The sequence below is a fragment of the Chelonoidis abingdonii genome, chromosome 11 (assembly GCF_003597395.2).
Source record: "Chelonoidis abingdonii isolate Lonesome George chromosome 11, CheloAbing_2.0, whole genome shotgun sequence".
NCBI lineage: Eukaryota > Metazoa > Chordata > Testudines > Testudinidae > Chelonoidis > Chelonoidis abingdonii.
The window spans coordinates 11,400,711-11,414,270 of NC_133779.1; the positions used below are offsets into that span (position 1 = coordinate 11,400,711).

Genomic DNA, 13,560 nt, shown 5'->3' on the forward strand with positions numbered 1-13,560 from the left:
AGGCATTTGTAAGGTCTCATCTGGAATACGGAGTGTGATTCTGGTCACCCATGTTCAAGGAAGATTCATTCAAACTGGAACATGTGCAGACCAAAGCTAGTAGGATGATCAGGATTTGGAGGGGCGATCTTATGAAAAGACACTGGAAGACACTAGTAAGGAATGATGTCCCTAGCCTCTGTTTGTCAGAAGGTGGAGGTGGATGCAGGAGAAAGATCACTTGATCATTACCTGTTAAGTTCATTCCCTCTGGGGCACCTGGCATTGGCTAATGTTGGTAGACAGGATACTGAGCTGGATGGACCTTTGGTCTAACCCAGTATGGCCATTCTTATGTTCTTGTGAGCTTGGCCTTTTTTCAAAAAAAAGGCTGAGTGGGGATCTGATTGTTCTCTGTAAAAACACTGCGGGGTAAATACCAGGGAAGGTGAAGAGCTGTTGAAGATAAAGAACAATGGTGGTATAAGAGCAAATGGATATAAATTGGCCATGAACAAATTCAGGCTGGAAATTAGAAGACGGTTTTTAACCATCAAGGGGGCAGGTTCTAGAACAGCCTCCCAATAGGAGTTATGGGGGCCAACAACTTAGTTATTGTTTTAAGAATGAGGTGGGCTAATTTTTTCGTAGAATTGTATGACAGGATTCATTGTGGTGGTGAGGAGCAGAGCTTGGCAACCCTGGGGGCCAATTCTGTTGCCATGTTCCTAAAATCTCCAGTTTCAGGGCTTCAGCTGATCGGGAAGGGAATTTTTTCCCCAATGTAGTTTTGGTTGGTTGGGTGATTTGTTTGGGCATATTTTGGAGGTGGCAGGGTTGTGGGGTTTTTTTGGTCTTCTTCCTCTGAAGCATCAGGACTGGGCATGGCTGGAGATGGGACACAGGACAGGGTGGGCCAGGGCTCTGAGGTGGCACCAAGCTTTTCTCTCACAGTGCTTGGCTGGCTGGTTCTCGCTCACATGCTCAGGGTCTAACTGATCACCACATGTGGGGTCAGGAAAGAATTTTCCCCAGGTCAGACTGGCAGTGACCTTATGGGGGGGTTCATCTTCCTCGGTAGTGTGGGGTGTGGATCATATGCTGGGATCATCTGGGCATATCTCATTTAATCAACTCCCTGCCATGGCAGGGGCCTCGAGCCTTGGTGCCTCTCAGTCCCTCCTAGTCTTTGTCTGTGGCACACAATAGTCTAGCCTCCTGAAGGCCGTGATACAATTTCCATTGTAGGGTTTAGTGTGCAGGTGCCGGGTGGTGCTTGTGACCTGTGATACACAGGTCAGATTATCTGGTGGCCCCTTCTGGCCTTAAACTCTGTGACTCTGGGCTGTGGTTCAAGTCCCTGTTCTGGCACAGATTTCCTGTGTGACCTTGGGCAAGCCACTTAGTCACTCTGGATCTTCGTTACCTATCCACCCCATGGAGTTAAGAGCCCTGCCCAGCCTCACTGGAGTGTGAATTCAAACAGGCGCAGGTGCAGAGAAGGGCTGCTAGGATGACCAGGAGGATGGAGAGCTGGTCTGACTAGAGGAGACTGGAGATCTTGGCTTGTTTAGCCTAGCAAACACAGGCTGGCAGGGGATCTGATGGTTCTCTGCACATACCTCAGGGGTCGGGGGAAAGAAGAGCTATTTAAGCTAATGGATAATGCTGACACCAGAACAAATGGGGATAAACTGGCCAGGAATAAATTGAGGCTGGAAATTAGAAGACGGGTTCTAACCATCAGAGGAAGGAGCTTCTGGAGAAGACCCCCAGTAGGAGGAGTGGGGACAAACACCCAAACTAGTTTGAAGATGGAACTTGACGTGTTTACGAATGGGATGATATGATGGGGGATGCCTGCAATAGCAGGGGATTCGACTGGATGACCCAGGAGCTCCCTTCGAGTCCTGACCTGGGTTCCCACTGTGTTTTAGCATCAGTCAGTTCCTGAGGCATAAATCTGAACTGGGTTAACTAAAGTGCTGTTTGCAAATGGAGTGAAAACCATGCCGGTTGGAGTGTCTACACTTATCTTGGTTCTGCTTCATCCGTTTTGACAGCGGGAAGCTAACCCCAGAATGGCCAAATCCAAAATAAGAGTGTCTCCATGGGATTTTGCACAGGGTTAACTAAATTCAGTCAAACTGGTGCAACCCACATGTAGCAAAAGCCACACCCCTATTTGCCCATCAAGGATGGCATTATGATAGGGCTTCTTCCACTAACCTATGCCCTTCGAAAGGGAAGTATGTTCTCAAGAAGGAAATCTTCATATTTCTTGTGCAGCCCTTGGTGTAAATAGTTTGGGCTGCTGGAATTTGTTACCTTTATACAGTTAGGGTTTTCTGCTATTGAAACTCACGTCCTAAGCCCTGGCTCAGAGGCAAAGGACTGGTTGCCGCCAGGCTCACAGGAGATAGGGCACAGCCCGCTGTAAAGACACGTAGGCATGGAGGATGCTAGGAAGGACATTCATGGCTCAGACCTAATTTTCCCCTCTCTGAGTCTTTATTCCCACATTGCACTTGCAGGTTTGAGCATTTCAGAGCACGCTCAGCTCCGGCTGGTGAATGGCTCGAGTCGTTGTTCTGGAAGAGTCGAGGTACTTCATAACCAGAAGTGGGGAACTGTGTGTGATGAGGGCTGGGACTTACAGGATGCCGGAGTCGTGTGCAGGCAGCTGGGCTGTGGGACGGCGTTATCAGCTCCAGGGCTGGCTGAGTTTGGAGAAGGGTCTGACCCCATCTGGCTGGCTGAGGTTAACTGCACAGGGACAGAAGCTACCCTCTCTGAATGCAGAGCTAGTCCTTGGGGAGGCAAGAACTGTACCCAAAGAAAAGATGCCAGTGTTGACTGCTCAGGTAATATTAACCCCTGTCTTATTGTGCAGGAGGTGGAGGCGTTCTCCTCCCCATAGTCAGTTCTCACCCCAAATGCTCCAGAGCAGTGTTGGGAGCATTGTGCTGCTGGGAGTGGGGTGAGTGACTGTAACATGTCCAACAAAGCTGCCACACTGAGGTGTGCTATGGGGCCTCAGTTTCTCTTCTGGGTGTGACCTGCGGATACTCATACATCTCCCAACTGCAGTTTCAAATGAAGTCTCCCCTTCTGGGTTTTCCACATCCTCTCTGGTCCCTTTTCCCACCATCACAGTCCCCTCTGGGACTCTTCTCTCAGGCTAGACAGCCCCACCCCAGCCCTGCTCCCTATGCTGAGCTCCCACATGGTCACATGGTCCTTCCCAGCCATGTGCTGACCTGGGACATCCCCCACTCCCTCCAGGGAAACCATGTTCAGGCCCCTCAAGGGGCACTCCCAATGCCCCCCGACCGCACTCTGAGGTGTCCCAACTTTGGTCCAGGGGGCCCTGTGTTCTCTGTACTCAGTGCCTCCATCTATTGGCCAGGTGCATGAAGGGCCAGACAGCCCCTGTGATCTCTAGGGCATTGTACAGAGCCAAGGGCCAGCCCATGAGAAGGGGAAACCACGATTCATCCCCGGTTAGGGTTGGAGCAGGGGAGTCGACAGGGAGGTTGGATAACAGAGTCACCCCACCATGCCACAGCAATAACCACTGCCTGCCCACAACCACGCAGGCACAACACACGCTCCCCCACAGCCCTCCATCCACCTGAGGGACAATGGCAGGAGGGGGGCCCTTTGCTGGGAGGTTGACAGCTCACCCCACTGGATGCAGTGGGTCCCTGCCTGCTCCTAGCTCCTGTTGCAGAGGGGCTGTCCCATGCAGGCAGATCTTCCCCCCATGGCAGTAGGGGTGCTCCCAGCATGGGTGGGCTCTCTGGGCTCTGCAGCTGGTGATGTGGCTTGTTCATTGGGCTCCTAGTCCCGTATCCATGGGCACAAGCATCTCAAGCACAGCCAAGCTAGGCAGCCTCAATTCTGCCCTGTGCTGCTGACTGTTGGGGGGCTGAGAGGGGCTTTTCACAAGCGTTCAATCTGAATTTCCAGAATTCCCAGCTCTGTAACATGCCCACTGGGCCATACGTGCACCTGAGAGACCAGCACTGTCCAAACCCCCCAGTCACTGCAGGGCAGAGTTAAGGTTGATTGGTGCTTAGCTGGGACCTCCCAGATCGTAACATGCTGAGAGTTCTTTGCAGTTTCACCTTAACACTGAATTTCCTGGGTTTAGTGCACTTGGTTGGGGGAAAAATTACAGCACCCCCTTGGGGTGGATTTTACTGTTTAGTCTTTTTTCTCCTGGGGCATTTGTAGGTTTGACCATTTCGGAACACACTCAGCTCCGCCTGGTGAACGGCCCAAGTCGCTGTGCTGGCCGAGTCGAGGTGCTTCATGACCAGCAATGGGGAGCCGTGTGTGATCGCAGCTGGGATACTAATGATGCCAAAGTTGTGTGCAGGCAGCTGGCATGTGGGGCAGTGTTATCAGTCCCAGACAAAGCTTGGTTTGGAGAAGGGTCTGACCCCATCTGGCTGGATGAGATTAACTGCACAGGAACAGAAGCTTCCCTCACCGAGTGCAGGGCTAGACTTTGGGGAGACCATAACTGTACTCATGAAGAAGATGCCGGTGTTGTGTGCTCAGGTAACCCTCACATATGTAAGTCGCTGTGCTGGCCGAGTCGAGGTGCTTCATGACCAGCAATGGGGAGCCGTGTGTGATCGCAGCTGGGATACTAATGATGCCAAAGTTGTGTGCAGGCAGCTGGCATGTGGGGCAGTGTTATCAGTCCCAGACAAAGCTTGGTTTGGAGAAGGGTCTGACCCCATCTGGCTGGATGAGATTAACTGCACAGGAACAGAAGCTTCCCTCACCGAGTGCAGGGCTAGACTTTGGGGAGACCATAACTGTACTCATGAAGAAGATGCCGGTGTTGTGTGCTCAGGTAACCCTCACATATGTAATTTCCTGCATGGCGATAGGGACCTGTACTGGAGTGATGGTGGTTCAGCAGGGGGCACCCTCCTCTCATAGTCAGTGCTGGTCTCAGTGACCCCGCCTCGCATTAGTGGGCCTGGTTCGCAGTCAGTGCTGGACCTAGGGGGTGCTGTACTGCAGGGAGCAGGGGCTGCAGCTCAAAGTTTTTCATTACAACTTTGACATAAAATAAAAGATAATATTCTTAATCAATACTAAGTAGCAGCTGCCCTTAATGATTTTAAAAATAAAAAATAGACCAGCAATAGAACATATGGTAATATAACAATAGCAGAATATTATGTCAGATCATTACTTGTCAGTGGTGGTAGTGCATATTAGTCACTTGCACTACTGACAAGTCAAAAAATGACATACAAATAATATGCACATTAATATAACCTCATCGAACCGAATTTGAAACAAAAGTTTGAAATTCCAAAACAAAATAAGAAAATGGGAATGTTCTGAAACTGATTTTTTTCAGAATTTCCAATTCATGAGAAATTTCAAAATGATTTGGTTTGGTCCTGTGAACTGAAATTTTCAAATTTCAGCCACCTGTAGTTCTTATCCTGTCCTCATCACTGATGTGGTGGAACACCTTGCGCTAGCCAAATGGCCACACTGCCCTGTGTTTGTGTTGGAGAAGGCAGGTCAGAGGTGTGCTGCTGGCACTGAGAGTGGAAGGCATTAAAGGTCTGCAACGGTTCTTAGTTCCTGAGGCAGTTTACTCTACAGCCCCTGAGCAAGTTCTGCATCCAGCTTTACCCCTATGGGAGAGAGCTCCATGTTGCAAGGGAAGCTGATCCACATTCTAGAGCAGGCCTGCACAACATACGGCCTGCGGAGCCTCACTGTGCGCCCACAGGGGGATTCTAAATCCCCCACACACGGCGCTCTGCGGGCAGCCCAGAGCCCTTTAAATCTCAGCCGCTGCCGGGAGTCAAAGGCTCTGGGCTGCCCGCAGCCACGGGGAGCCCTGAGAACTTTAAATCTCAGCTGCTGTCGGGAGTCAAAGGCTCTGGGCTGCCCGCAGCCACGGGGAGCCCTGAGCCCTTTAAATCTCAGCTGCGGCCGGGAATCAAAGGGCTCTGGGCTGCCCTTAGCCCCGGGGAACCCTAAGCCCTTTAAATCTCAGCCCCAGCCCCGGAAAGTTCCGGGTTCCCCCAGACACCAGAGCCCCGGGCCCTTTAATTTGCCCCGAGCTCCCAGCCACCTCTTCAGCTGGGAGCCCCTAGTTGATTTAAAATAAAATATCACCTCCCCACCCCCAACCTTCCTTTTTGGCCCACAGCTGTTTTGGTGGGGCGGCGCTGGGGAAGGAGGGTTTGTTTCTGCAGGGCTGGGCGGTGCTGGAGCGGGGTGTTTTCGTGGGGCCAGGAAGTGCCCGGGGCTGGGGGGGTTCGGCCTTCCTCTGTTTTCTTTGGAGTAATGTGGCCCTTGCCACTTTACGAGTTGTGCAGGCCAATGCCCACTGCTTCAGAGGGAATGAACAGAACAGGTAATCACCAAGTGATCCATGCCCTGTTGCCCATTCCCAGCTTCTGGCAAACAGAGGCTAGGGACACCATGCCTGCCCGGCTTGGCTAATGTACAGCAGTGTGGGAAGTGATTCAGAACCCAAGATTTTTGCAAACAGGTGCCAACAAAGGCTAAAAATGGGAAACACGCCATTAACAATAATGAAAAGTGGCAATTTTTGAAGAACTGCTCTGCTATGGGTCTGACCCCAAGCTGCTGCAAACCAGCATTGACATTTCAACTACCCAGCACATGATCATTTCTAAGTTTCATTCATTGCCACTTTTTCATCCTTCCTTTAAAAAAATCCTCTTCCAACACTCCCGTAGAGGTAGCGGCCACTTGTTCCTTTTAGCTCTGACCTCGGTACAGCTCTATGGTAATGCCTGTGGTGCATTGGTGGGTTTGACCGTTTCAGAGCAGTCCCAGCTCCGGCTGGTGAACAGCCAGAGTCGCTGCACAGGAAGACTCGAAGTGCTTCATAACCAGCAATGGGGAACCGTGTGTGATCACAGCTGGGACCTACGTGATGCTGAAGTCGTGTGCAGGCAGCTGAGCTGCGGGACGGCATTATTAGCCCCAGGAAGAGCGCAGTTTGGAGAAGGCTCTGACCCCATCTGGCTGAATGATGTCCACTGCACAGGGACAGAGGAGGCCATCACCGAATGCAGGGCCAAGCCCTGGGGAGTCCATAACTGCACCCATGGAGAAACTGCTGGTGTTGTGTGCTCAGGTAATATTAGCCCGGATCATCCCAAGGGGGCGCTGTGCTGCAGGAATTAGTGCCAATAGCTCACCAAAGAGCATTCTCCTCTCTGAGCCCGCTCGAACCCTAATGCTCTGCTCTTGCAGACGGAGTTACTGTGGGGATGGAGATACCGCTTGGGCTTCATTGGTGAGCAGACCCAGCCTGCGCTCATGGGAGCTCACCATCCTCTGTCACTTTTACTGGACTCTGGGTGCTAACCCCATTTCCTTAGCTCATTGGCAAGTTGAGAAATTAATAGGTTTTAAAGTCTAAAGGACCATTACAGCCAGCCCATAGAATCCTTCCCAGTCTCTGCTACAGGGAGCCCACACCTTCTGGATGAGCTATAGCTTATGTTTCATAATGACACCCAGGCTCAATGGAAAGACTCCTAGTGATGGAGAATCTCCACCAGTTGTTTCAGTGGTTAATTCTGCTTACTGGTAAAAATGCCCGGCTTATTCCTGCCATTCAGCTCCCAACCCTTGGATCTCTTTCTGCCTTCCTATGCCAGATTTAACAGCCTTATGCTCTCAGAAATCTCTACCCCATGTGGTACTTGGAGACTGTGATCAAGTCACCCTTTAACCTTCTCTTAAGCAAACTGAACAGATTGAGCTTCATAAGTCTTCTCACTAGAAGGCAGGTTTTCCACACCTCGATTCATCCTCAGAGCTCTTTTCTGAGCCCTTTCATCTTATCTTTGGAAGTGTGGACGTGAGAACTGGACACAGTATGTAGTTCCAGTCTCACTAACACCATATAGAGAGCAAATACCACTTCCCTCCTCCTACATGATATTCCTCTTATACATCCCAGGATGGCATTTGTCCTCTTAGCTGCAACATCACACTGGGAACGCATGCTCAGTTTGTTCCCACTCGAGATCTTTTGCAGAGTCACTACGTTCCAGCCGACAGCCCCCCGTCCTGCAAGTGTGCCCTGCATTCTTTGTTCCTAGATCTAGCCGGCTGCGTTAACATACATATTGTTCAAATGATCCTTTCAGTACCAAGCAATCCAGATCCGTCTGTATAACTGACCTGTTCCCATCATTATCTACCACTCCACCAATTGCTGTGTCATCTGCAATCTTCACCAGCAGTCATTTTACATTCCCTCCAGATCAGATTATTGATAAAAAAATATGGAATATCATTGGGCCCAGAACAGGTCCCTGCAGGACCCCACTTCAGTCACCCCATTGGATGATGATTCCCAGTTACAATTATTTTTTTAAATCTCTCAGTTAGAGCAGTTTTAATTTAATATGGAATGCATTGATTTTGTGGAGTGCTAGTGTTTTAAGCTAGAGTGTCTTGTGGGACTAAGTCAAATCTCAAACACATTTCTACATTCCAGTTCTCAGTTTCTCCTCTCCATTCCAGTGCCTTTATGTTGGGTAAAAGAGCTGGAGCAACATAAAGGGGCCCTAAACCCCCAAGTGCTGGCCCAGCACAGGGGATGAAGAAGACAGCCATATGGCTGTCCTCCAAGGACCCCCTCACAAGGCCTGGGGTAGGGGCATACCAGGGCTGTCAAAGGTGGGACTGCTGCTACACACAGCACTACTGACATTCTGTCAATGCTGCAGCCCACGGGGCAGCCCCCTGGAGGCTGCCATGACCCACATAAGGCCCACAACTATCCAAGTTATGCCAGGGGTCTCTTCAGCCCTCAAAGTAGCCCAGAATGAGGCAGGCACAAAGGTGGTTTAAAGCCACCATAACCCCCACCCTGAGCTGTGCGTTCTATGCTGTGCTTTTCAAAGACACAGCTCAGAATGTGGCGCTGAGTATAGAATGTCAACACATCTACCCTTATCCAACAGAGTTGTGATCGCATCAGAAAACAATGGCAACCCATCAAGATCTATTTTCCGTAAAGCCTTACTAATAGCCTCCTTTACATTATTTTGCCTAGGATTGATGTCAGGATTTCCTACTTATAATTTCCCAGGACATCTCTTTCACCTTTTTTAAATATTGGCACATTAATCTTTTCCAAGTTCTCTGGGACTTGCCCAGTGTTCCAGAATTTGTTAAATGTCAAAATCAATGGCTCAAAGAGTACCTCAGCCAATTATTTTAATACTCTTAAGTGTAAGTTATCTGGTTCTCCAGATCTGAAAGCGCTGAACTTCAGTAGTTGCTGATTAACATATTGCCTGGTCATTGAATAGAAAGTATTTCATTATTACTCTACATCATCCTTCCAAATACAGAACATTCTATCTTTTCTGCATTATGACTGACTATTGACCATCACTATTAAGGAATGGGCCAATATCTTTGCTAGGATTTCATTTTTTCACAATATATTTAAAGATTTTTTTTATTGTTCTTAACCCTAATAGCTGTAGAGTTTTCATTAATACCTTTACCGTCGCTTATCAATTATCTTTGTTTCATAATTGCTGATTACTAGTCTTTACTTCCCCCTTTTTCCTTTTGTTGTATTGGTGTGGGTGGGTGTGGGTGTAAAATGTATTTCTTATTGCTGCCTTCACTTCCCTGCTTAACTAGGATGGATCAAAGAACCCAACCTTTGTGACTGCAGAATTGTGTTTACTTTTTAATTACCTCCTGCCTCTCTAAAACACTCCTGCAATTTTGATCAGACTTAGGATTCTCTTTACTTGTATTGAATGTCTGTGCCATGTTTCCCTGCCCTCGTAATGAGCTCCAGGGGTGGCTGCTTCTCAGTGGAGGGCGACAGGGCCCTACAGATGCAGTAGCAGTAGCTGTATACTAAGCCTTTGGAACTTCGCAGAGAGGCACTGTCATCACTCAGTCATTTGTAGTAAAATGAATTGAAGGGAGTCTCCATTCACATGCTGTGTTTGTAGGTTTATCTATTTCAGAGCCTGCTCAGCTCCAGCTGGTGAATGGCCCACATCGCTGTACAGGGAGAGTCGAGGTGTTCCTGAGCCAGCAGTGGGGAACTGTGTGTGATGATGACTGGGACTTTCTTGATGCCAGAGTTGTGTGCAAGCAGCTGGGCTGTGGGATGGCATCATTAGCACCACATGAAGCTCACTTTGGACGAGGATCTCACCTTATCTGGTTGGATCATGTTAACTGCTCAGGGACAGAAGCTGCCCTCTCCGAATGCAGGGCTAGGCCTTGGGGAGTGCATGACTGTAACCACAGAGAAGATGCCAGTGTTGTGTGCTCAGGTAACCCTGACCCATGACACATATGGCACTGGGTGGCAGGTACTGTGCTGCAGGGAGTAGAGCAGCATGTGTTACTCAACAGGGGTCATTCTCCCGTCTGAATCAGCCCTGACCCTGATGTCTCAGACTGGCCTAAGCTGGGTCTTTGATGCTGAGAGCTAAAACTGAGGCCTTGCCCATTGTCTCTCTCTGCACTTTCTCAGCAGTCCGGGAGTTAATGCTGGGTCTGAATTCCAGGTGGGGTGAATCCATTTGCCTTCATTCAGCCTGAAATCCTGGCATGTGCTTTCGTCTGGACACAGGATTCTCTTCACTTCCTGGTCCAAAGTTCTTTTTTGCTTCAATCCCCAATGTCTAAGGGAATACTAATGCTCAGAGTCGCTGGGCAGGTCCCACACAGCGTTGAGATGTCAGTGGGACAGGAGGGCTCCCAGCATTTCTCAGGTGTTGCTCAACACTCTTCAGGGCCCAAATGCAGCTAAATTGCACCTTTTCTCAACACTAGTTTCCCCATCAATCTGTGTCACTGAACATATATGCCCACCCTCCCAGCCCCCTTGCTGCCTATTCAAACAGGAATTAGTTCAGGGGCATCCTGTGGCCTGTTTTAGGTAAGAAGTCAGACAAGATGATAACAATGATCCCTTCCAGTGTTATAACTAAGCCTACGATTTAGTAACGGAGGTCACAGAAGTCACTGCTGGTTACTCCCGCAGCTCCCATATGATGTGGGTGGTGGGGTACCCTGCAGCTCCGAGCTGCCGAGGGCGGCATGGGAACCTCTAAGGACTCGGCTACCAGGGGTGACAAGGGAACCCTCAAGGTCAAGGGTGGCAGTGGTGGGGGATCACCTGAGCTCCAGGCCGCCAGGGGCCCCTGAGCTGCAGGTGGCTGGGGTACCCCACAGCCTGACAGCTGCTGCGGGCAGCTCCTAATCCCTGCACAGTTGCCCTGCTTCAAGAAGTCTGGGGACCCGCAGATCCCTATTATGTCACAATATTTTTATTAAAAGTCATGGACAGGTCACAGTTCTGTGAATTTTTCTTTCTTCCCCTGTCCTGCCCATGAATTTTACTAAAAATATTTGTGACAAAATCTTAGCCTTAGTTATAACCTATGGCACAGCCCTACCTCTGCCTTTCCTCCCACACCCCAGGGCCTGCTATGTCCCTTGGCGTCTGGCTTCTCCGCTCTGCCCTGGTTCTGCTCCTGCTGGGATCTGCCCCGATCATCACCTGCATCCTGGAGAAAGGAGCCCCCATCCTCCCTGAGCCCCTGAGAACTGGCAATGGCAACAAGGGACAGCCTGGAGAGGACCCAGCGATGGGAGAGGAGTCGGTTATATATGCGAGTGAGTAACTGTCATTTATGGGTGGTTCTGCTCAGACATTCAGCTGGGTAATTCCAGCAGCAATGTCTCTGGTCAGCTCCATGGTAATGCCTGTGTTGTCAGACTCAAGGACACAAACAAACCTAGGAAACCACCTACCTTCCAAACGCTCAAAGGGAAGGTTTTGGGAGACAGGAAGTGTACCAAAACACTATAGTTTTGGTTGGTGGCAGCGCTATCAAATCTAAGCTAGGAATTAAGCTTAGAAGGGTACATGCAGGTCCCCACTTTTTGGACGCTAAAGTTCAAAGTGGGAATAATACGTTGACATGGCTGGACTCACTGATTTTCCCAGGCAAAGCAATGGGATGGAGGCATGAGATGTACGATTACATGGAAGCAGGAATCTCTGTATTGCAGCATGGGTTTAGCTGTGAGGAGGGAGGTTGGAATCTAAAACCAAACCTTAAATCTCCTCTGGCCCAGAACAGAGACCGGACAGTGTAAGATCTGGCCTGTTTGAATCTGGGTCTACTTTTGTGGCTCTGGCCTATCACTATCCAAGAGCCACTGTCAAACTGTCCCACCTCTGGGAATCAGAAATGATGCTTCTGTAGGCCCTGCTATTGCTGTAGGATTTGTTCAGTATTTTCAGAGCTGAGATTCCTCTGCCACCCAGATGCCTCCCTGTGCTCCTCAGTTGCTGAGATGTCAGAGGGAATTATCAGAGGAAGGGTTAGAGTGTGAGCAGGACTCCTTGCCTTTGCAGGGGGTGTAGGAGGGACATGAGGGGGGGATTGCCAGGAGGATTACAGCTGAAATGATTTAGCTCATTTTGCTTCTGTCTCTATCCTCACTCCCCTTCACATTGTTTCATTCACAGATGTCCCAAGTCTTTTGGCACCCAGAGACCTCAGCGAGAGATGTACTGACGGGGAGGACACTAGCAACACAGGGCTGCGGGGGAGCCTGGCCTGGAACAGGGAGATGGCAGCTTCAGCTCCTAGTGTCCAAACGTTCCACCCTCCGTGTCTCTTGCACTAGTGCGTACAAGGAGCACATCCCACATTGCTGCTTCTACTTCCAGCAAGGGGGGGGGCATGCTTGCAGCATATGTCCTGAGCGGCCTTTAATGGCAGGGCACGTTCTGAACAGGACAATGAGCTCATTGTTAATAAATGCAGGAAACACCTGGAATAGCGTCTTTTCTGAGCTGTGTTGCCCCCTTGTGGTATAGTTGTGAGCTGGCCTGTGTGCAGCATGGGGAGAGATTCAGGGCATCTCAGATGTGGGCCTTAAACCCAACCCTGGGAGTGGCTCTTTCTTTAGCTTAGGGAGTTGGGCTGTGATCCTAGGCCAGGCTGCTCTGACTTGTGGTTGCCCTGGCTTCATGAAGGCAGAGAAGTGCTGGGGTCCGTGTAATGGTCCAGTGTGGGGGCTCGGCCCTCTCAGGCGCGGCTGGGAGCCAGTCCGCCTCGCTATCCGAGTTTGGGTGAGCTGTCAACCTAGCTGGGTGAGGCAGGAAACAGTCAGGCGCTCAGGCCCTCAGGCAGGGGCTAAGCAAACAATAAGCTCAGGCCCTTAGGCAGAGGCTGAGCAAACAAACAGTTCAAAGTCTAGAAGAAAGGCGTCCTCAGGCCAGCAAGAGGGGGAGTCTGCCACCCCTCGAAGGGTAGCAGGTGGGGACGCAGGCCCTCCCACTCCACTGCATCCCAGACCGGGGCCCTAACAGCAGCAGGCAGTCTGCTGCTGTGTCCTACCGCCCGCCCACTTCTAAAGGACCTCCGCCCAGCCTAAGGGAAGGATCCACAGGTCTAGGACACCAAGTAATTCCGTGGGACAACTAATGAAAAAGACAGGATCGGGAGTGAAGTCATAGGGCTAAATGAAGGGAACCTG

General features: G+C 50.3%; 1 protein-coding gene across 1 annotated transcript; it reads left to right on the forward strand.

Annotated features, from left to right (window-relative positions):
- The first annotated feature begins 2,431 nt into the window (after positions 1–2,431).
- On the forward strand, positions 2,432–13,045 carry LOC116819967 (scavenger receptor cysteine-rich domain-containing protein DMBT1-like). Its single transcript, XM_075071254.1, is given in 7 exon segments — positions 2,432–2,843; positions 4,219–4,559; positions 4,561–4,849; positions 6,824–7,138; positions 10,002–10,331; positions 11,488–11,682; positions 12,545–13,045. Coding segments are annotated over 7 exon segments (2,043 nt in total). The 3' UTR covers positions 12,706–13,045.
- The last annotated feature ends 515 nt before the right edge of the window (positions 13,046–13,560 follow it).